Source organism: Marmota monax, unplaced genomic scaffold (assembly GCF_021218885.2).
Source record: "Marmota monax isolate L192 unplaced genomic scaffold, Marmota_monax_Labrador192_F-V1.1 WCK01_AAM20220418_F8-fsc00004, whole genome shotgun sequence".
Lineage (NCBI taxonomy): Eukaryota > Metazoa > Chordata > Mammalia > Rodentia > Sciuridae > Marmota > Marmota monax.
In genome coordinates, this window is record NW_026692881.1 from 19,812,781 (window position 1) to 19,833,257 (window position 20,477).

The 20,477-nt window shown below is 50.7% G+C and overlaps 1 protein-coding gene across 2 annotated transcripts in view; it reads right to left on the minus strand.

Moving 5' to 3' along the window:
* Positions 1-20,477, minus strand: part of Col17a1 (collagen type XVII alpha 1 chain) — a 48,153-nt gene that overhangs the window by 10,195 nt on the left and 17,481 nt on the right. For both annotated transcript variants that reach the window (XM_058581289.1, XM_046450440.2), the window contains exons 11-36: positions 20,401-20,472; positions 18,459-18,536; positions 17,611-17,682; positions 16,308-16,469; positions 15,835-15,915; positions 14,451-14,495; positions 13,320-13,505; positions 12,515-12,736; positions 12,142-12,171; positions 11,753-11,779; positions 10,919-10,945; positions 10,745-10,807; positions 10,000-10,104; positions 9,104-9,166; positions 8,376-8,411; positions 7,711-7,764; positions 7,435-7,470; positions 6,903-6,938; positions 6,186-6,248; positions 5,028-5,063; positions 4,688-4,759; positions 3,540-3,566; positions 2,634-2,669; positions 1,780-1,815; positions 1,415-1,495; positions 318-353 (exon numbers count right to left, since the gene is read on the minus strand). In XM_058581289.1, the coding sequence (XP_058437272.1) occupies positions 318-353; positions 1,415-1,495; positions 1,780-1,815; positions 2,634-2,669; positions 3,540-3,566; positions 4,688-4,759; positions 5,028-5,063; positions 6,186-6,248; positions 6,903-6,938; positions 7,435-7,470; positions 7,711-7,764; positions 8,376-8,411; positions 9,104-9,166; positions 10,000-10,104; positions 10,745-10,807; positions 10,919-10,945; positions 11,753-11,779; positions 12,142-12,171; positions 12,515-12,736; positions 13,320-13,505; positions 14,451-14,495; positions 15,835-15,915; positions 16,308-16,469; positions 17,611-17,682; positions 18,459-18,536; positions 20,401-20,472 (1,782 nt within the window). The remainder of the gene's footprint in view (positions 1-317; positions 354-1,414; positions 1,496-1,779; positions 1,816-2,633; positions 2,670-3,539; positions 3,567-4,687; positions 4,760-5,027; positions 5,064-6,185; positions 6,249-6,902; positions 6,939-7,434; positions 7,471-7,710; positions 7,765-8,375; positions 8,412-9,103; positions 9,167-9,999; positions 10,105-10,744; positions 10,808-10,918; positions 10,946-11,752; positions 11,780-12,141; positions 12,172-12,514; positions 12,737-13,319; positions 13,506-14,450; positions 14,496-15,834; positions 15,916-16,307; positions 16,470-17,610; positions 17,683-18,458; positions 18,537-20,400; positions 20,473-20,477) is intronic.

A 20,477-nucleotide genomic window follows, 5' to 3' on the forward strand; every position in this document is an offset into this window, starting at 1 on the left:
TAAACCTGGCTATTTTTGGATATTTGGATAAATCTCTTGACAGCCGCATGATTATCAGGGTCTAGCCAGAGTTCAACCTTGAGAAGGGGGCCAAAGAGCTTTAATCCCCCGTCCTGAGGATCCTGAATTTCTGAGAAACATGGAAGGAGGTGAGAGCGGGTAGTTCTCTTTGCAGCTCAGGCCTCGCAAGGCCCCAGGGGAAGAGCCCCACCCACCCTCCTGCTCCTTTCCTCCCAAGTACAGGGGTCCAAGCCCCACCTGGGAAGAGAGTCCCCTGACCAGAGCCACAGTCTGAAGTCTTTCAGGGTGTGACATACCTTGCTGTCCTGGGAGACCAGCGGGGCCAGCAGGACCTGGAGATGGGGTCAGGGAAGAAAAGGCTAAATCACACCTCTAGGTCACAGGAAGAAAGGGGAGGTACCCAGGTCCATGTGTAACCCTCACAAGGTGTGGCCCAGTGGCCCAGAGGGGGTGACTTGTTTATTTTGAGAGCAATAAGCAATTTGAGGCCAGTCCAGAGACCTCTCTGACAGGTGCCAGGAATCCTGAGGGTAGTCAGGGCTGTTCTCAGTGGTTAGGGACTTACACATGTCCCCACTGACCTCCTCTCACTGGAGCTCATCAGGAGGGAAGGCTGGTATATACTTGCATTATTTGTATTAAGTTATGTACTTCACAAATATTTATTTATTTGTGATGGTGGTGGCTGAAGCCAGGGCCTCACACATGCTAAGCACATGCTCTACCTCTGAGCCACATCCTCAGCCCTTCATAAATATTTTAAGCAACTAAAAATATGTGACAAGATAATGGGAATTTTGGAAGGAAAAAACTATCCATTATTCTTTAGCTTCTGAGCATTTTATTTCCTTCCATCAATTTTTTTGCATCTTTCAAAATTATAGTTGTAACCACAAAGCACATATCAAGTTCTTTTAAATTCTTACCAATAACTCCTGACAACTTTCTCCAAAAGTCTTCATGGTTTTGTAACCATCCCATGTGACTAGAAGGTTTGGGATATTTTCTGCTAATAATCACTAGCATTTGTGTTGCCCTTGATGCCCATTTTCAAAGAAAAAACTATGGGCTCACTGATCTAGTTCTAACTGTTCTTAAACTTTAGAGGCAGAATGTTCTGGCCTGCTGCTTCTTGGCTGTGTGACCTTAGGTGCATCATTTACCTGCTCTGAGCCTCAGCCTTCCCATCTACAAATGCTATTTGGCCTCCTCTCCTGTGAGGCAGGATAGCTGATCTGCCTCCTTGACCATGAACACCAGGGTCTGTCTCTCAGCCCTCCTCACTCTCTTTCCCAGGCTCCTCCCCTGGGTTTCAGGATTCGAGCAAGCATGGCTAGAGTCAAATGCAACCACAGCATGCTGCTGATTGGGCAAAACAAGAAAACAGACTGACCTGGGGTACCTGGGGGCCCTGGGGGTCCCATTGCTCCAGGAGGCCCTGGGGGGCCTGGGACAGTGATGGTTGATGATCCACCTGGAAACAGAGGCACATGAACCCTGAGCCCCACTTTCTGGCTCTGAGGCTCTGGCAACCCTAGCAGGTTGTGGGCCAGGCAGACTCGCACTTGTGCCTCTCTTCACCTCTGAACTCCCCCCCTTGCCTGCCTGCTGGCCCAAAGACCTCACAGCCACATCCCACCCCAAGCGCCATGCTTCCCAACCAGTGCTTCTTGGAGGACACAAAGGCAGAGCCAGGGCAGGTGCACCACACAGGAAAGAGAAAGACACCATAAGGAGGGCCCTCCCAGACCTTCCTACCTGAAGTCACTATCTTGCCTGGAGTGCCAGGTTCACCTGGGGAGGACAAGGAAGATTGGACAGGAGGGTAATTAGGGGCTCACCAAATCATTTTCATCCATTCACTAATAAATCTATGGACTCAGATATGTCTGGGATAGATGACCTTGGCTGTCATTATTTTAGGGTTACATTTATTTATCCTGTAAGAACTCCTTGGCCCAATCAGTTGTCGGAAGTAGTTTCTGGAAAATGGTTGTTTTGAGGGTCCCACCAGGGGTGACAGTGGCTCATGACAGAGTACAGCTATAGAGCATCAGGATTCAGGAGCTGGGTCACAGGGACAGAAGGAACACTGTGTATCTCTGGGCTTGCTCAAGGCTTGTCTGCAGGGCATTTACCATTTGAATAGCATTCTAACACTCTCACAGAGCCACCTCTCAGGAGGACCTGGTGGACCTAGTCACACTGAGGCCTGTGTGAAGAACAAGACCAACCATGTCTTCCAGCCTGGTTAAGAGTCACATTATTGGGGACTAAGCCTAAGCAAGGGGGAGGAGGCATGAATGGGGCATTTAGAAGAAAATCAGGGAATAAGAAGTTTTGGAGGTGGGCATCTCCCTTCCTGATCTTCCTGCCATGACTGACTGGAACCAACAGTGAGGCTCTGGTGTGGGGTGAGGAGGTGGAGTGGAGGAGGAGGCCTAAGGACCTAGGGCCTGGTTGCTCAGCATGGACCATGGGGCTCCCATCTCTCAGCATTTGCTAGAGCCACTAGATGCCACTGTTGGTCCAGGCTCTGGCCAGAGAGGGGCCTCCCTTTTGCAAAAATGACTAGTGAAAAGAAAGCACATCTCATTTGGAAAATCACTTACCTTTAGTCCCCTGAGGGCCAGGGGTCCCAGGAAGTCCTAAGGTGATTAAAAACATGTCAGTCAGGATAATTAAGGTCCCAACATTCCAGACAGCCTGGGGCAGTACCACGCTCTCTGTCACTCAGCATAGCCACACTGGCTGCTGGTTGAAGCCCTGAGAAATACGACCTGGCCCTCAGCGTTAGCCCAGGCAGCCCCTGAGGGAGCCTCTTGCCCTGAGGCCCATCCCTCTCTGGGAAATTGGGCAAAAGCTGGGCTTGAGGTAGGCTGAGCCTATGAGCTCTGCTCTGGGGGATTCCAGTCCCACTGGGTTGTGAGCTCCTGGTACCTGCAAAGCAGCCATAGCTCCCCTGTTCCCCCAGGCTGGGGCTGGCCTGCAGTGCTCCTGCTTGCTTTTGAGCATCTGAGGATGTCACTGAGCATGTAGTGTCTGGGACCCTGCTGTGTGGTTTCATTTGAAATCCTTGCCTAATTTCCTTTAGGAAATGAAGGGCTGAGTGTGGAGATGATTTCTCAAATCCAGATGGATAATTATAGGATGGACTTGAACAAAAAACGAGAACTTGAAACAAGGTGGGGATGATGGCCACTCCCTCCATGCTAGTGAGGAACGTGAGCCTGTGTCGATCACCAGAGTTCCTGCCCAGCAGCAGCCCCCACAGAGCTGCTCTGGAGCATTCCTGCACCGGGAGAGACAGACCAGTCAGACAGAGCAGCGCACACCATCCAACCTCATCGTTACCAGAATGGTGTTTTAGGCTGTTCTGTGTATGTTTTTCTTTCTCTTCTCAAGTCTCCTTGTGGAAGGGGGATTGGGGAAAGGGGAGGACACTCTCAGGTGATTGGAGAAAAGTGCTGGCCAAAGTGGCTATCCTGGAAAGAAATGGGATTGACCCCGTGACTCACCCTGAGGTCCCTGGGGTCCTGTGAGACCTGCAGAAAACAAGACACAGGGGTGAGAGTTGAGGTGCTAGAGGCTGTCCTCAGCTGCAGGGGCAGGTGGACATGGCAGTGGAGGGGTCAGTGGGTACAGGACAAGCCTCACACTAGGGTGTCCAGGGCCCTCCAGCACTGGACAGAGAGCAATTCTTTCAATTTTTCAGTGAAGCAAGCCAGTGCTTCCTCAGGCACTGATTCTAAACTTCTTTGGGTCCACAAATCTTATGAAATCGGAGAGCCAAGGACCCAGAACACCAGAACACATACTGACAGACCCCCAAATACTGCCCCAGGTTCCCTCCCTTAGCGCTACACTTGCACATACCAGCTAGGTGTCCCCCTGCCCTCCGTGACCCCTGATGAATGGCCACCTGCTGTAACCACACAACTTTCTTGGCTTTTTTTTTTTTTGGGGGGGGGTACCAGGGATTGAACCCCAGGGTTCTTAATCACTGAGCCACATCCCAGCCCTTTTTGAATGTTTTTTAGAGACAGGGTCTCACTGAGTTGCTTAGGGCATTGCTAAGTTGCTGAGGCTGGTTTTGAACTTATGGTCCTCCTGCCTCAGCCTTAAGATTTGCAGGGATTATAGGCCTGGGCCACGACACCAGGCTCTGGGCTCTTTTTGATCTGTTCTTCTTGCCGCCTTAAGGATCCTGCTCTTGCTTGGCCCTTAGTGGAAACTCTAATGAGGGCTTTTCTCCTCTGACTGGTAGGGACCAGGTATGGCCCCAGGAAAGCAGGACAGAATGGGAAAGGCCCAAAGGAGCAAGATATCAAGCTGGCAGCATGCGAGTGTGCAATTTTAAGTATCCTTGCCCTTTTCTAGAATTCCTTGCTTTCAGTTGTTAATCCCTCTCTCCCAAGTGCCACACTTGGTGGCTCTAAGTGGCCAGGGCCCTGCAGTCACTACGCACAGCACCACCTGCTGTGTGAGTTTTCTGCTGAGCTGTTGGAGGTAAAGGGGATAAGGCATGTGAGGGTGCACTCGTATACACTCATGTACATACACACAACATGTGATCCCATGACACCCCTAAACAGATGCCCACACACCTCTGCACATCTCCACCTGAAAACCAGCAGGGTGTGGCTCCCTCTTCCTGCCCTGTTACCTGGCTTTCCTGGATCTCCAGCAGGTCCTGGTAGGCCACGGGTTCCAGGCATCCCCGTCATGCCTTGCTCACCTGGAGAGAGCATGGGCAATGAGAAAGGGTTTCCCTGAGGAGAGCTGACCACCAGTGCCTCAGAGCCAAGGCCTCTGGGATTTTCCTGACTGTCCTGCTGGTGGGCAAGAAGGAGGAGGGGAACAAGAACTGGACAGGCACACTTCCACATGCCAAATGCATGCGGCATTATGAAGAAGGGAACTGGGGACCCATGCAGGGACATAGGTAGGGCAGGGAATGGGAGACATGGGCAGGTGCGAGTGAAGACAGGAAATCAGTAACCAACCTCTTGGGCCTTGTTGTCCATCAGGGCCAGCAGGACCTGAGCAAGCAGAAAAGCAAAGTTCATCAGTCCATGGACCCCTGGAGCTATTTCTGTGACTTCCTTCCTGTCCCAGTAGCCTCAGAGCTTGAGGTCTCCCAGGTGGGAGCCCTCCAAACCCTCTCTATGGTGTTGACTGCAGGAGAGCCTGCTTTGTCCCACCTTCTGGAGATAGGCTTCTCCTAAGCCAGCCACGGTCTATGTGCCTGCTGAGAGTGGTCCAGGGCTCCCATCCCACTGCGAGAGCTGAGGGCTCATAAGTGTTCACCTCATTTCCTTGAGGTCCTGGAAGTCAAGGTCTTCCAGTTCTTGTCTCCTCTGCTTTCTGCTCCAGTTATCTGCTATCCTAACCCCATCTGAGATGGTGTACTTCGGGACTGTGCCTCTACTCTGTCTTTACTCGTGTTGTGTCTGCATGGATTATTTTCCACGCTGATCAGGATGAAAATCTTCCTAAGATTTCAGAACCATCTGAAATGCCATCTCCTCCATCCTTCTGGTTGGGAGAAATCTCTTCCTCCATTATCTAACCATAGTATTTGGGGCCTTTCATTGGCCCCTGTCCCTTCTTGTAAGCTTTATCTCCTCTTGAGGGAGCAAAGTGTCTTACTTGTCCTGCCAACAGTCAGTGCTTGCCAAGAGCTAGTGAAATGAACAAGTGAAGGTGGTGCGTCCTTAGTGGGGGAGGGGGGCATAAGCCTCGAGACACCATGGTTCTCAGCCAGCCTGGTCCTCTGCAGGTCCTCAGCCAGCTTGTATGCCCTGGCTGTCAGGCAGCAAAGGGTAGCCACAGGGTGGCCACCTGGATCTGGTTGTGAAGCTCATCCTGGGGTGGGACACTGGGAGTCCCAAGGGACCTCAATTGTCTTTGCCTTGGCTTCCAGGCAGGAGCCAGGATGATGGGCCACACCCTGCCAAGCCTGACCTAGAGCAGTGAGAAACCCACAGAGAACTGCAGCTTGCTGAGCCCCAGAGGAATCCTCAGACCCAGAAATGACCAAAGAGGGGGACTTGCCCAAGGGTGGGCAGGGGAAAGAGAGCTGCAGCGGCAGCTCTAGAAGAAGAATTTCTACAGGGCCGTGATGAGCTCTGGAATAGGCAGACACTCTTTGGGACACTTACCCATTGCTCCTTTAGCTCCGGGCTCACCCACCGCTCCAGGCAAACCTCTCACTCCAGGCTCGCCTGCACAGGACAGAGGACCAGCTGGTTGGAGGCTGGCAAGCTAATGTGTGCTTTGAACGTGGTAGCACGAGCCCACTTCCTCCCACAGCCCAAGATGCCTGCCTCCTCTCCACATAGAGGAGGTGGGAAGCAATTGCTGCTTTGATTCCAAGGCCAAAGACCCCTGCTCCCCCTGGAAGTAGGCACAGATTGACCCAGAATCCGCACTTGATCTGAAGGGACTTGTGTATGAACCCAATTTCCTTGGAAACAGAAAGCTAACCTTTGTGGTCAAATTATCATTACCATCAATGTCCTTTTTAATGATGCCAGTTGGCAGGCGGTAAGTGGCTGAGCAGATGCAGTGGCACACATTTTCTTCCACTCTGGAATTTGCTTATTAATTTTACCAACTGGATTCGTCCAGAGGGTCACAGATGAGTAGATACCCCCCTTTTTGTACCAAGTATCTATCTATTGTTGGGACTGTGCATTTTGAAGAGTGTTTGACCCCCATTTATGGCCTTATTTTATCTTCTCGGCTTTTTCTAGAAGGCAAGTTTCCTGAAAGTCTTAAGAGACATTCTGTCTCCTTCTGTATTTTTTTCCATCTCCACTGAACAATAGACTTAAAAGTCATGAATGAACTAAAGTAGATTCCTATAGAGGACTGACCTGTGAGGCCTCGAGGTCCTTTCTCACCCTGGTCACCTAAAACAAAACAAGGTGAGGACGTCATTAGTTGTGAACAAGGAAAACAATCTCCCCAGTCACAGGGACCCATGGGCTCTCCTTACACTTGTAGGCTCCCACCAGCAGGATACTGGTAGGAATGTGGCGTTGGTGAAGTTGCAGGAGCAGGTTTGAGCTCTTGTTGGGTCAGGTCCCACCCACAAACAGACTCCCAGTCCCTGCTGGAGCACACACGGTGCCCTGGGCACAAGGAGGACCAGACCAGAGGACAGACACCTCAGAATGGGCATCCTCACTACACATGGACATGTGGTGATGGTACTTTGTTTCCCCTCTTTGTGCCTCAGTTTCCCCAAGGGGCTGGATAAGAGGACACTCTCATTCCTTCTCAGTTCCAGGGTCCAGGAGCCAGAGTCCTATGGGTTCTCAAACCCTTCACCAGGGGTCACATCTGAGTGCCCAGGAGTAGAGAAGACTATGGTAATGACTGAGCAGCAGTGGAAACAGCATATACCTTTGGGTCCTGGTGGTCCCATAGGTCCTTTGTCGCCTGAAAAGGAAATGGACATCTTGTTTAAAGGGCCTCGCAGGGACAACCAAGAAGGGTCAATGTCTATCTCTGAAGACAGCTTTTCCTCCATGCTGACCTCATCACCCCCACTCTCCCATATGTCAGCTGCACTTGCTGTGGGCGTCACCTGTCCATCAGACCCAACCCCTACCTCCCGTCCCCTGTCCTCCCAGACCTCCTTCTTGATCCCAGGATGATGTCCTCTTCCCCCCAGCTTACCTTTGACACCAGGGAGTCCCACTTCACCTCGGAGCCCTTGGGGACCTATAGAACCTGCCAGCGGAGGAAGGCATACGGGTGGATGAGTGTCCCATCTTTGGAAAGGATGGATGCACACGTGTGTTTGTGCACATGCATGCTGCAGTTGTGTACACCACCCAGGTCCACACGCCCTAGAATCAAGTCTACGGCTGCTTTCCCTGCGCTCCTCCCCATGTCCCTGCTAAACTGGCCCAACTTTCTTGACCCTGCTGATCAGGCCCTGGGCATAGGAACACCTCACAGGACCCAGGCACAGACATTGGCTGCAGCTTGAGATCCTCAGGACAGCAGGAAGAGCTCTTTGGCTCTCAGGGGTGGAAGCAGGGTGGGGCCTAGGCACTGGCTCAGGTGAAAGGAGGATGGGAATCTCCCATTGCCAAAGCTGCTGGTGAGTCTGAGACCCATGCCAGGTCTCAGACCAGACCTGGACAGAGCTCATGAGGGCCCCTGAGCTCAGCTGCAGGAGACACATGCCTAGACTTGAGTTTTGTGTCTTCAGGAGGCTTGAACCCCAACCCTGTAATTGCTTCTTTTATTTGAAAAATGTTTAGTTTTCCTTTTAACACCACCACCCCGCCTTTTGCCCATAAATAGCATCAATTTACAAGAAGCAGCACACTGACCTGGGGGGCCATGGGGTCCAGGAGAGCCACTGGAACCTGAGAAGAAGGACGAGACAATCAGCAGAGTCAGATGCAGGCAGGGGCTCCTGACTCATGGTGAAGGGCAGGTGGGTGTGGAGGGAGCTCATCTCCAGCTGAGGGCTGTGTGGGTATGTGTTGCCCGCCCAGAGGGGTCCTTGCCAGGACCCACGTAAGACAGTACAGGAGGGATCCCAGTGCAATCTCCTTCTTAGGAGGAGGCTGCAGGTGGGCAGGGTGGAGAGTGTCAAGGGACCCTTGCTCCTTCCTGGTCAGAGTAAGAAATTTAAACTGGGACAAAAGTTAGAGGGCAGGTGGCCAGATAGGCATCACACTGTGAGAAGGGGCCCATTCTCCCTGGGTCGTCCAGATGTGCTGTTTCTGATGTGTGTAGCTGGGCCCCAGTCAGTGGACAAAATTGACTTCTGATTTCCTGCATGGTCCATCTACCGCTTAAGGACCACATAAGGTGGCCACTGGAGAGAAGAAAATGTGGCTCCAACCCCATTATGGGGCTAAAGTTATAGGCCCAGTCTTGACCCTCAGGGACTCTGTCATCTCTCTCTTTTTCTTTCTTTTCTTTTCTTTTTTTTTTTGCCTTAGGCAGGGGCCAGTTCTGTCTGGTACCCCTGGGCCTGCTTCTCTGTGATCCTCTTAGATGTGGCTCCTCCCTGGCCTGGCTTGGATCCTGTCCTGGGCACCGGACATACCTTTTGGACCCACAGAACCCGGGACACCAGGAGGGCCCTGAGGACCAGCTTCACCAGTAGCTCCTGAGGAGAAAAGGAGGAAGAAGAACTTTGAGAGAGTCCTCCTCCGAGGCGGCTGCTCCCCCAGTCCACAGTGTCTCTTCCCTCCCTGCCATTTGTCCAGGATCCATTTGGTGCCTCTTTGAGGCCACTAGTCAGAAAAAATGCCTTCCGTTTCTACCCCCAAGCCTTAATTTTCCATGAAGTCTGGCACCTGGGAGGCACTCCAAAAATATTGGCTTTGTCTGGTTGAGAAACATTTTTAAGAGAGAGTGAAACAAAAAATACGTCTTCCTGCTTAGCCTTTGGGCATTAGAGGATTTCTAGGGTCTGTCTTGGTTTCCCCACATCAATACAGCTTCAGGTTTCAGGATCTAAATCACAAAAGCTCCCCAGGGCCTATGCCTGGGGCTTTCCTGCCCTCTGTCCTGCTGAGTTCCAGCCCTGACAGGGCTGAACCCCACCCCCCTGTGCTGTCTGACAAGCCCAGCCTGCCCTCAGCTGTCCACCGTGACCTCCCTCCTCCCTCCACCCTGCTCTTGGAAGGACATTTCACTGAGGCCTCTTTGGGTTCCAGGAATCACAGCTGTTCCTAGGCCCTAGGCCTGGACCATATCCTCTCTCAAGCCCCATGATTAGTCTTCTGTCTCCAGAGGGCCTGGCACAGGCCCAGCTCAAGGAGAGTGCTCAACTGAAGGGAGGAGGAAAGGGGACAGATGGAAAGAAGGAGGACCGGGGCTGAGGGTGTGGCTTAGCTGTGGTATGTTTGCCCGGCACTCCTGAGGCCCTGGTTTCTATCCCCAGCCACTACAAACAAACAAAACCAGAAACCTCCCCGTGAAGGAATCGCCTCTTACCTCTGTCCCCTTTCTCTCCAAACCCAGGAGGCCCTGGTTCACCACGAGGTCCCATGGGGCCCTCTCGCCCTCTCTGGCCCATGGGTCCTTCCATGCCAGGATCTCCTAAAGTTAGGAATGGCCAGTGTCACAGTTAGGGTGGGTCCCAGAGGCACCTCTCACTGACAGAACTCTGGCCTGGAGCCTCTTCCCTGGCCCCTGATCCCCACTAGCCCCTGCAGTCTTGGCTCAATCCAGAAGCCAGAGTGACCTTTTAAAATGTGAGTAGATTATGTTCCAGCTCTGCCCCAAACCTGCACATGGCTTCTCAGCTCGCTCCGGGAAAGACTGGCATCTTATGCTGGTCTCAGGGCCCCAACAGCACACTCTTCTCAACATCTCTTTGGCCTCCTGGAGCTCTTTGAACTGCTCCTTGAACTTGCCCTTGGGACTGGCCTTGGCTGTCCCCTGCCTGACATGCTTCCCCAGATCTGGCGCCTGGCTCCCTCTCTCTTCAAGTCTTTGCTCCCTGACCTCCCTATGTAACTCACCCTCAGCCCTGACTCCCAGCCTCCTCCAGTTCAGTCTTTCCCACTTCACACTGGCCCCCTACCCTGCTTATTGTCTCCCCCCACCCAAATGGAAGTGACACAGCTGCAGGGGCCTCTCTTCTGTGTTAACTGATGTTCCCTGAAACTGGGCCAGGAACACAGCAGGCATTTAATGAATGTTTCCCAAATGAATGAATAGAAAAAGAGGCTCTTACCCACGCTGCCTTTTTGTCCCTTTGGTCCTTCTGGACCTGGGTGGCCCAAGAGCCCAGGGATACCTGTAGATACACAAGAAGACCTCAGCCCCCATGTCCTTTGGAAGCAGGCAGCTGGGAGATAGCAGCACTAACACCCCCAGGGCCAGAGGGAGGTCATGGAAGGTTACACACCTGGAGTCCCAGGGAGACCTCGATCTCCTGCAGAAACAAAGGTAAAGGGATGTCAGTCAGAGGACCTGAAAGGAGCCCCTGGGGGGATTCAGATGGAATTGCCAAAGTTAGCAAATGTAAGTACACATGTCTAGTTCTGCTTGAATTGCAGATAAACAACATATAAAGTTTTAGTGCTAGTATGTCCCTTAAGATCCACGGGACACACTTTGAGTAAAAAATTATCATTTATCTGCACTTCAAATGTACCTGGAGTCCAGTGTTTTACCTGGTCATTGCAGGTTGAGGGGCTCTGGAACCACCAGTCCCCACTTATCCCCATCAGGGTTGGTAGGGGGGAAGGGGGCGGGGGAGCCAGGGTATATGGGGAGGGCGGGCAGGGAGTCACGAGGGGGTAGGGAGAGGGAGAGGGCTACTAAGTGGAGGAGCCCCATTCCTGCACTCAGGTCTATTGGGAAGCAAGATTGATCTGGGGACAAAGGGTGGCCCTGTCCTCTTGAGTGGTGGTCCTCAGCATTGACTGCACCCCTGGCTGCAGACTGAAGACTGCTCACCCCATCCACACCTGCTAAGACTCTGGGAGTGGGGCCAGCAATCTTGTGGCAATTTCCAAACACACAGAAGTTTATCAGCCCCAGTCAGAGGATCAAGGAAAGCTACTCTACCCTGTGAGGGTCACCCGGATTGGAAACCTCCTCCTCCTCACTGTGCAGTTGTCCCATGGAATGTCAGTCACTTTTCTCGTTATGAAGGGGGTTTTCTGACCCATGCTGATTGCTTTAAACCATTAACCCTCACTAATAATAAAGGTGAAAATGTCCATGTGAGATTTACCTTTAGGGCCTTGACTTCCCATGTCGCCTAAAATGAGAAAGGCATGAAAACTGTGAGATTGGTAGGAACCAAGGGCCATTCTCTCCCTGGTACTTCACAGCCGTTTGACAATATGGAAGCCATATGTCAAGGCAATGGGATGGCAGTCTCCATCTGTCCCTCCGTCTCCATCTGTGTCCCTTGGTACAGTGCCAGAACTCTCCTACAGGCTGTGCAGGTTGCTTCCCACGCTAAGATCTTCTGACTCTAAAGACAGTTCTCAGCCCTCCCAACGGAACCACAAGGGGGTCAGCACCTCGTCTTCATGTTTGGAAAAAGGACAAAATAATCCACCCAGAGAATCCACCTGCAGGAATGAGAGCAGGGAAAGGCTGGGTCCACTGCAATACCTTTAGGGCCAGGGCTTCCTCGGAGGTTTCCTACGAGAGAAAGTAAATCCTGAGTGAGTGTCACATCTCCTATGTCCTTCATTTGCACATAAGAGGGGGTCATGGGCGGCGGGAAGAAACCAAAGCTAGCTGAGGAGTCAGAATTAACACCGGGTTTAGTGATCTCGGTCAATTCTCCTCTTTAGGACTCAGTTTTTCCATCTGTAAGATGGGATCCCAGTCCTGGTACCACCTGCCTCTTAGCGATATGGAGAGGTGTGGGGAGAGAGAGACTGAGAGCCTGCTGAGTGGTAGCCCTGGGGGGGCCCCCCCCCACCCACACAAAGCAGCAAGAGACTCAGCTGAGCTGGCCCTGCACTGGCTGAACTCTCACCATTTTCCTGCTCAATCATCAGCTTGTTCCTCACGAAGAGCCAGAGTGCCTCCTGGCTGGGGATGTCCAGTCCTGCTTTGTCTATGCCAGTACCCAGGTCGGGCGCGGCTCCCTGCAGGCGGTCCTTGTTGCTCCTGTCCATCTTGTCCTCATAATAGAGCACACCGGTCCTGGTCCTCTCCAGCTCGTCCACACGGGCTTTCAGCTTCTTCACCTCCTCCGCTGGAAGGGACAGACACAGGCGACATCAGCAAGGGCTCTCCCCAGTGCCTGCCTCGCTGAGCCTCCGCGTGGGGAGCCAGCCACGGGCTGCTTCATTCTGCTAGGCACAAGTTGCTGAACTACTTATGCAGAGACAATCTGTGGAGGCCACAGGAGGATGAGCTCCTCAGCATCCTCCCGGAGCCGTACAGAAACCTGGCCTGTCGCCTGAGCTGGGTGCCAAAGCTTGCCCTCTCTTCTCCTGTGAGGGGGAGTGAGAGATGGCAGGAACACAGCCATAGGTGCTGGGAAAAGGTGGCAATGAGAAGACATGACCTTATTGTGAGGGGCAGCCAAATGCACACAGCAGGCTGCCACGGGTCCAGGGAGGGTGGGGAGGGACCAGGAGCTCACTGGCCACATGACCATGGCCAGGTGCCTCCTGGGGCTCAGTGTCCTCATCTGCAGGAACACCAGGTCTGCGCCTATGATCTCAAGCCTCTTGGACCTGACACTCAGGGCCACTCTCTGATGCTTGTCCTTCTGAAGGGGTGGCGGGACTTGGGGGCCACCCTGCATCCTGCCCCTAGGCCTTTGCACATACCCAGAGCAATGAGGCCAAAGAGTAGTCCCAGGAGCAGCAGCCAGGTGAGCAGCAGGCCCAGCAGCCATTTCCACCAGCTGCAGCAGGAACCGCAGGGGCACCAGGCAGGTGCACCCCCCCACAGTCCCCCACCACCACCGCCTCCACCTCCACCAACACCGCCGCCTCTGTCATAGCCATGGAGATCTGTGGAAGAGACAGGGAAGGTGGGGTGAATGCAGGCAGCTCCTGTTGTTTTCCCTCAAAATTCTCTAGCTTTTGGTGACTTCCTGTGGGCCTGAGTGGGAGTAGGGACTTCAAAGTTCCTGGGCAACTCCATGTTAACACAGGGCCATGGCTGGTGAGGAGCGGAAGTCTGACAATGCTGGGCTAGAGCTGTGTGACCCTGAGAAGGTCACTTAACCTTTCTGTTTCCTCTTTATAAAATGGAGTTAAAAGATTCCCTACTTCATCAGACAGTTGTTGAGTAAGATGAGATAAGGGTCAAAAAGAAATCAGAAAAAAAAAAAAAAAATTAGCAGAGATGCAGCTCAAAGCCACAACCTCCTGCATTTTATTAGGCCTGAATCTAAAGCTCCCCCATCTCCAGGACCACTGGACACAGCCCGCTCTTTGTGAGCTCCACAGTGCCTAGAGTTACATTCAGTCCAGTAAACCTAAACATTTTTTTCAGGGTTTATAGTTCTCTAACTTCTGGGGAGGTAAGACTCAGTGTGCTCCTACATAAGGTGAGGATAGGAGGTAAAAAAAAAATGGTAGGGGGCAGGAGTGTGCTTGGCTTAGTGTCCTCCTGGGCCCACATGGGAGGTTCTGGAGAAACCCAGAGTAGCCCCATCATGTTGCTCCTGCCCTGGTTGGAGACCCTGGACCTTAGGTCTTATAGTGGCTGCCAGTTAGGGGTGGTGGGGTCTGCAAAGCAACATCCCCTGGGCTACATTCCTTCTGAGGCCACCACCAGCCCACAGCCTGCCCACTCCCACCTTTACCCTATTCCTGCCCTTATGTGCCCACAGGGAGCCTGAGTTGGGTGGCTCAAGTGTGTGTTGGCTCCAGGCAAGGGCCATAATCTGTTTGACCAAGTATAACCAGCCCTTGGATCCTGTCCCTGCAGGGTCCCCAACTCTCACCCACCTGCGGAGGTGCCCTTGCCCTTTGTGGATATGGTCTTCAAGTCTCCTAAAAAGACAAACACAAGTTCAGACCTGAGCTTTTAAACTGGAGGAGCCCATAGGCTGCCCATTGTGAGGTTTAGGACGTTAGGTCAATCGGCCACTCAGGCACCTCGCAGAACAGCAACGTTAGGGACATCTAGCAACTCAGTCCTCAGGAGGCTGATATTTACAAAAATATACTGATGAAGGCATGGCTTGGCCAAGCACGTAATGGTGGAAGAATGGATAGTGTTTAACTCTCTTACAACCTTAAACCCTAAACCTCAACACATTTTTTGGAAGATCTTTGTTTATTCAAAAAAATAAATGTGCTCATGGGACATGACTGATTTCTTTTTCTTTTTGGTGCTGGAGCTTGAACTCAGGACTCTGTTAAGCATGTACTCTACCACTGAGCTACACCCCCATCCCTACTCTGATATCTTGGCTAAGGGACTCTGAGCACAGGTGCACAGGTTGGGACGTTGGAGTGTGAACTGGGAAATCCAGCAAGGACAGGCTTGGAGGAGGGTTGTGTGTGAGTCTCTGTTGTTACTGTGAGCATGTGTGGAATTTCCGGGGAATTTGCGCATAGTTTTCATCAGATTCTGGAAAGGGTCTTTTGGCTTCACAGCCTAGCTCCACCCTTAAAAAAATGAGGAATTACTAACCTTGCTGACTGAGTCAGGTTAGTCTCCTGCCCTGTTGGGATGGTAGCTGTCTTATTTTACTTTATTTTAAAATGCTCTATGGCTAAATAAAATAAAAATTTTAAAATGCTCCATGGCTTAACTTTCCCTTTCTTTGCTGAATTCCCTAAAATCAGTGGTTTGGTGAGATTTTACAGGACTTTGCGAAGAAATGTGGAGACCCAAGAAAGAATTCAGATATTAGGGAAGGAAGAAGGAGAACGTGAAAAAGGAGAAGATGATAACCAAGGCTTTACAAAGCATTTTTTGATCAGTTCTGAAAATCATGGGAGAACTAATAAGGTGAGAAAAAATACCCATGTAACAAGCCAGGGAAGGGCTTTTCTTCAATGTCACATATATACCACCTGGGGAACTCGTTAATATGCAGCTTCCCACACAGTGCAGGGGGGCGGAGCTTAATTTTGCATTTCTAACGTGCTCCCAGGTATTGCTGGTCCCCAGACCACACTTTGCGTATCAAGGTCTCACTTGCATTTCCAACATCCACACTTTGAGTATCAAGGTCTTACTTGTATTTCTAACATGCTCCCAGGTACTGCCAATTGCTGGTTCCTGGAGCCCCCTTTTGAGTATCAAAGTCTCAGAAGACTAAGAAAAATGAACTGTGGCTTGACTCAAGTCAATGGGAACAGCAGTCATGTTGGTTCTTACCATTAGTTTCTGCTTTCAGGCAAGTGTCAGCAGCGTAGGCAGCCTGCTTTTCTTTTTTCAGGGTGTCTTCTGAAAAAGAAGCTGTGCGCAGAACCCCTGACAATCTGGAGTATTCTCTCTCCACCCCTCCCGGCCTGTTGCACATCTCCTTGCTGCTTGGGGAGGTCAAGGGTACCCTGGTGAAGAGAGCCCAGCTTTCCTGGGGCTAACTTCCCCCATTTGTGCTTGTGAGAGTTGAAGTGGTCCAAGGACCCCTCTGGGAGCTCTGCCTGAATTTTCCTGGCTCATTGGTTGGCATTCAAGGAGACCCTGGGAGGCTCCATTCAGGCAGACATTTTTCATTAGAATGGGAAAACCGTGGCTTCATGATTACATTGTCTGAAACCACCTTGCTAGGACACCATTTCCTACACCATTTGCCTTTCTCCTGTAGCCCCAGTTGTGGGGGGTGGGGGTGGGGGTCCCTGGCGTACTTGCAGCGATGCTGGCAGGGGAGGCCGTGAAGACCTTCCCGCTGTCCTTGGTCATGATCAGCAGCTCCATCTCCTTCTTGGCAGGCACATTGTCTTTCTCCAGGATCAGGAACTTGCAGTCCTTGTGCAAGAGGTCATCACTCTGGACATTGGTGGTAGAGGCTGGGGAGGGAAGAAGCCAGGAGAAAGGAGAAGAAAGAAGCGATCGAGGGAGGGAGGAGGAAAGAAGAAGGCAGCAGAAGAAAGAGATTAGCAAGTGCACGTAGAGCCTCCCGATCTCACTGACTGTGGTGCTATGAAGCATTCTGGGATCAAAGCACCCCTCCCTGCCTGGCTGGGCCTGGCCATCAGGAGGTTGGGTCAATGACAGAAGTACTGGGTGACTGGTCAATGCAGCTGCCTCACCATACAGTCCCCCTTGTCAGGCAGGTCCTTCCTTAACAAGCATGGAAGGCTTGTCTTACCCTCCTAGGGAGGCTTTTCATTACCACTGCATCTAAAGCATTCCACCCTCACCATCTCTCCCACGTGACTCATTGTTTTCTTAAAATCTGTGTCATTTTCTCCAATTATCTTGTATACTTTGTCTTTGTGTTTGTCATCTGTTCACTCCACCAAAGTTGCCAGCTTACTGTCTCTCCCAGCACCTAGTATAGTGTCTGTCTGAAACAAAGGAGGTGCTCAATAAATATTTTTTTTTTTAAAAAAAAGAATGTTAGCCAGGTGTGGTGGCACATGCCTATAACCCCAGCTACTCAGGAGGCTGAGGCAAAAGGGTAGCATGTTTAAGGCCAGCCTCAGCAACTTAGCGAGACCCAGTCTCAAAAGATAATAACGAAGGCTGTGGATGTAGCTCAGTGGTAGAGCGCTCGCCTAGCATGTGTGCAGTTCTGGGTTTCTGAATGGGAGGAGATGAACCAGGACCACAACAATGGTGGGAGCCCATGTTGATAACGGTTCTAGAGGAAGTGGAGAGGATGCTGGCAGCTTCCGAGGGGCTCCTGGGTCTTATAATGGTTACAGGTAACAGGAAAAGGCCAAGGGCTTCCAGGCAAGGGTGATGCCAGACCCTAAGCAGCTGTGGAGCACGGATCTTCCTGTTCCTGGGACAGGCAGCCCCAGTCAAACGCAGGAATGCTCATCTCTGAATCTGAATCTCATGGAAACATCCATGGGGGGGTTGTGTTTGTGGACCTCAGGACACCCAGGGACTCTATCCTCTTGTATTATACGTTGCATGTCACAGTTGGGCAGTTCTCTCCATGTGCCAGCCTGACTTGTGACAGCTAGAAACAGCTCTCACCTGTAGAGGTGGTGGATACACCGGTGCTCACGACGGCAGGGCTCTGGGGCACGTTTTTCTTCACACCATACGCTGCAAAAAAGGGACCACTGATGATCTGGGCCAGCGTGGGAGGATGGGTCCTGCCACTCAAGAGCAGCCTGATCAGCCCTGGCAAGAGGCAGCCTCCCCAGGGAGATCAGCAGCTGTGAAATCAACCCTCTCCAGCCACAGAGAAGCAAGGAGGGTTTAGATGGAATGTTCCTGGGTACAATCTTCCTTATCCTTCTAGGGTGTTTTAAAGGCCACCTCCTCCAGGAAGTCCTCTGCCTCTTTCCTTCTGCACCCCTATTTTGTGCTATACATTACTTAGTTCCTGCTGTTCACAGGATCCCCCTTTCCTTTCCCGTGTGCTGAACTTTCCACTCTAACTGAACAGCAGGCAAGTTGAAATCAAGGCTGAGTCTTACATCATTTTTGTTTTTACTCCCTCCCTGCAGGTTTGCACAGGGTCAGCAACCTGGGGGGTGCACCATAAAATAAACTAGCTGATTGATTTGTAGGGACAGTGGACTGCCAAGGAGTGGGCAGGGAGCAGGGACCTGACCCACTGGGCTGTGAGATACACGGGGTATACAGGTGACATGTCACAAGGTAGGCTGCCCTGTATGTTGAACTCATGTCTCAGCCAGTAAATGAGCAAGATTGACAACTCTAAGTTGGGGAGGGGCCATTTGGGGAAAGGTCAGTTGCTTTGCAGAGGCCCTTTGGTCCTTCAAATTCAGTTTTTGAAAAGGGATATGTGAACTGTAGCCTTAAAGAGATGTCATGACCCCACTCCTGAGCTCCAAGCCTCAGCTACTACGAACCTGTGGAAGTGGTGGCAGTGGCCGTGCTGTGGGACAGAGCAGACGAACTGGGGCCCAGATTGTTCTGCATGCCAAACACTGTGAGAGGGATTGAGAACAGGTCAGACCAGAGTGCACAGAGGATGTCCCCCGCTGCGGCAGCCTCCTGGAACCCCCCAAACAGTTTCTTTTCTTCTCTTTTTCTTTTCTTTTCTTTTTTATATATAGATGGACACAATACCTTTATTTTATTTATTCATTTTTATGTGGTGCTGAGGATCAAATCCAGTGCCTCACCCATGCTAGGTGAGTGCTCTACACTGAGCCACAATGCCAGCCCCTAAACATTTTCAAGACACTTACCTTTGCAGATGACAGATTCTCAAACCTTCTTGAATCCCTCACCTTATTCTTAGTGACAATATATATATATATATTTTTAATATTCCCACCTCCCCACTCCAAGGCAAATTTCGCTACAGTCCCATTTGCTGAGTACTTAGGTCCACACAATTTAACAGTAGTAGTTCACACAGGGTTCAATGTTGCTGTGTTTCTCAAAATCCTAAAATATCCCTAGGGTTTTCTGTTCCCTGTAGCACCCTGGGGTGACGTGGTACACAGTGTGGGATGCCGAGGACATGGGATGCAGACAGTGGCTCTGAGAGACACTATGTGAAAGGCTCTTCATTTTCCCTTCAGCTCTTTCTTTTCCTGACTCAAACCCATGGAACTCCTCTCACCCCCATTAGGACTTCCAAGGCCAATGTCCAGAAGCCCACTCCTCCCTAGTCATAGCTTCTGTTCCTTCATCCTATCTAGAGTTTGGGGCTCAGGATCATGGATCCAATATTACCTGGGGGCCTGGCTCAGTCAAGTGTTTGGAAAACAAAATACAAAGGTAGAAAAGGGGGGAAAAAGCATGAAACTGGGGTCTTCTGACTTTGGAGGGATTCCAGTCAACTGGAGTTATTGGAAATCTGATTGTTAAATTTGCACTTGTAGCTATACCAGCTAAGTAAGTAAAGAAGACCTGTCATTATGTTTATTAGCAGCAATATCACAGGAAGAAGGCAGATTGTTTTCAAAAAGGTAAGACTGGCAACTTATTACCATATGGATTATTATGATACATGTGAAAACAAATGTTTCTTTAAAATTGTCATATGCTTGCATTGGAAACTAAGTAGTAACATTATTTACCATAGTGTGGTTCTTTTGATGTACTACCATATCTTTTAAAGCTTTTTTTTATATCTTTTTTTTATTTGTTTATTTTTATGTGGCACAGGATTGAACCCAGAGCCTCACACGTGTTGGGCGAGAGCTCTACCATTGAGCCACAATCCCAGCCCTGAACTACCATATTTTTTAAAAGATCTAAAATAAGATCCTCTAAATTAACAAAAAAAATGCTTTTCACCCTGAAAATGTCCGAAGCTATGACTCACTAAGTCCATTTTTTTCCATTTCACCAACTCTCCCAGAAAATAAAGGATCAGCACAGAATAAGCACATCCGCATGGACTTGGGCCCCCTTCCCTTAGAACTTCTCCTTGGGATCCTGAGCTTTATCTGCAATTGAGCTTCTAAAAGCAGTTGCGGTCGCTGCTATGGGTCACAGAATGCATGGAGAAAAGTCCTTCGTGCTCATGGGCAGAAAGGACATCCTCTCTAGAAATTGTTCTACTTTCCTCAGGAAAGAACATTCTTATATTTTAAAGTCAATAGCTAGGAAAAGGTGATTCAAGATGGTGACACTACAGACACTAGTATGGCAGTATGTATAAATGTGGCTGTATAATCAATGTGATCCTGCAATCTGTACTCCTGGGAATAATAAGAATTCATACCCCATTTGAAACAAATGTAAGATATATGATATGTCAAGATCGATGTAATGTTTTGAGCAACTAATAAATTTCTGATGTTTAAAAAAAAAAAAAAAGATGGTGACACTGACCTGAGGAGCAGGTGCTGAGTCCTGGGTGCAGGGTGGAAGAGCAGGATGTCATGTTATTTGGAACTCCAAAGACTGTA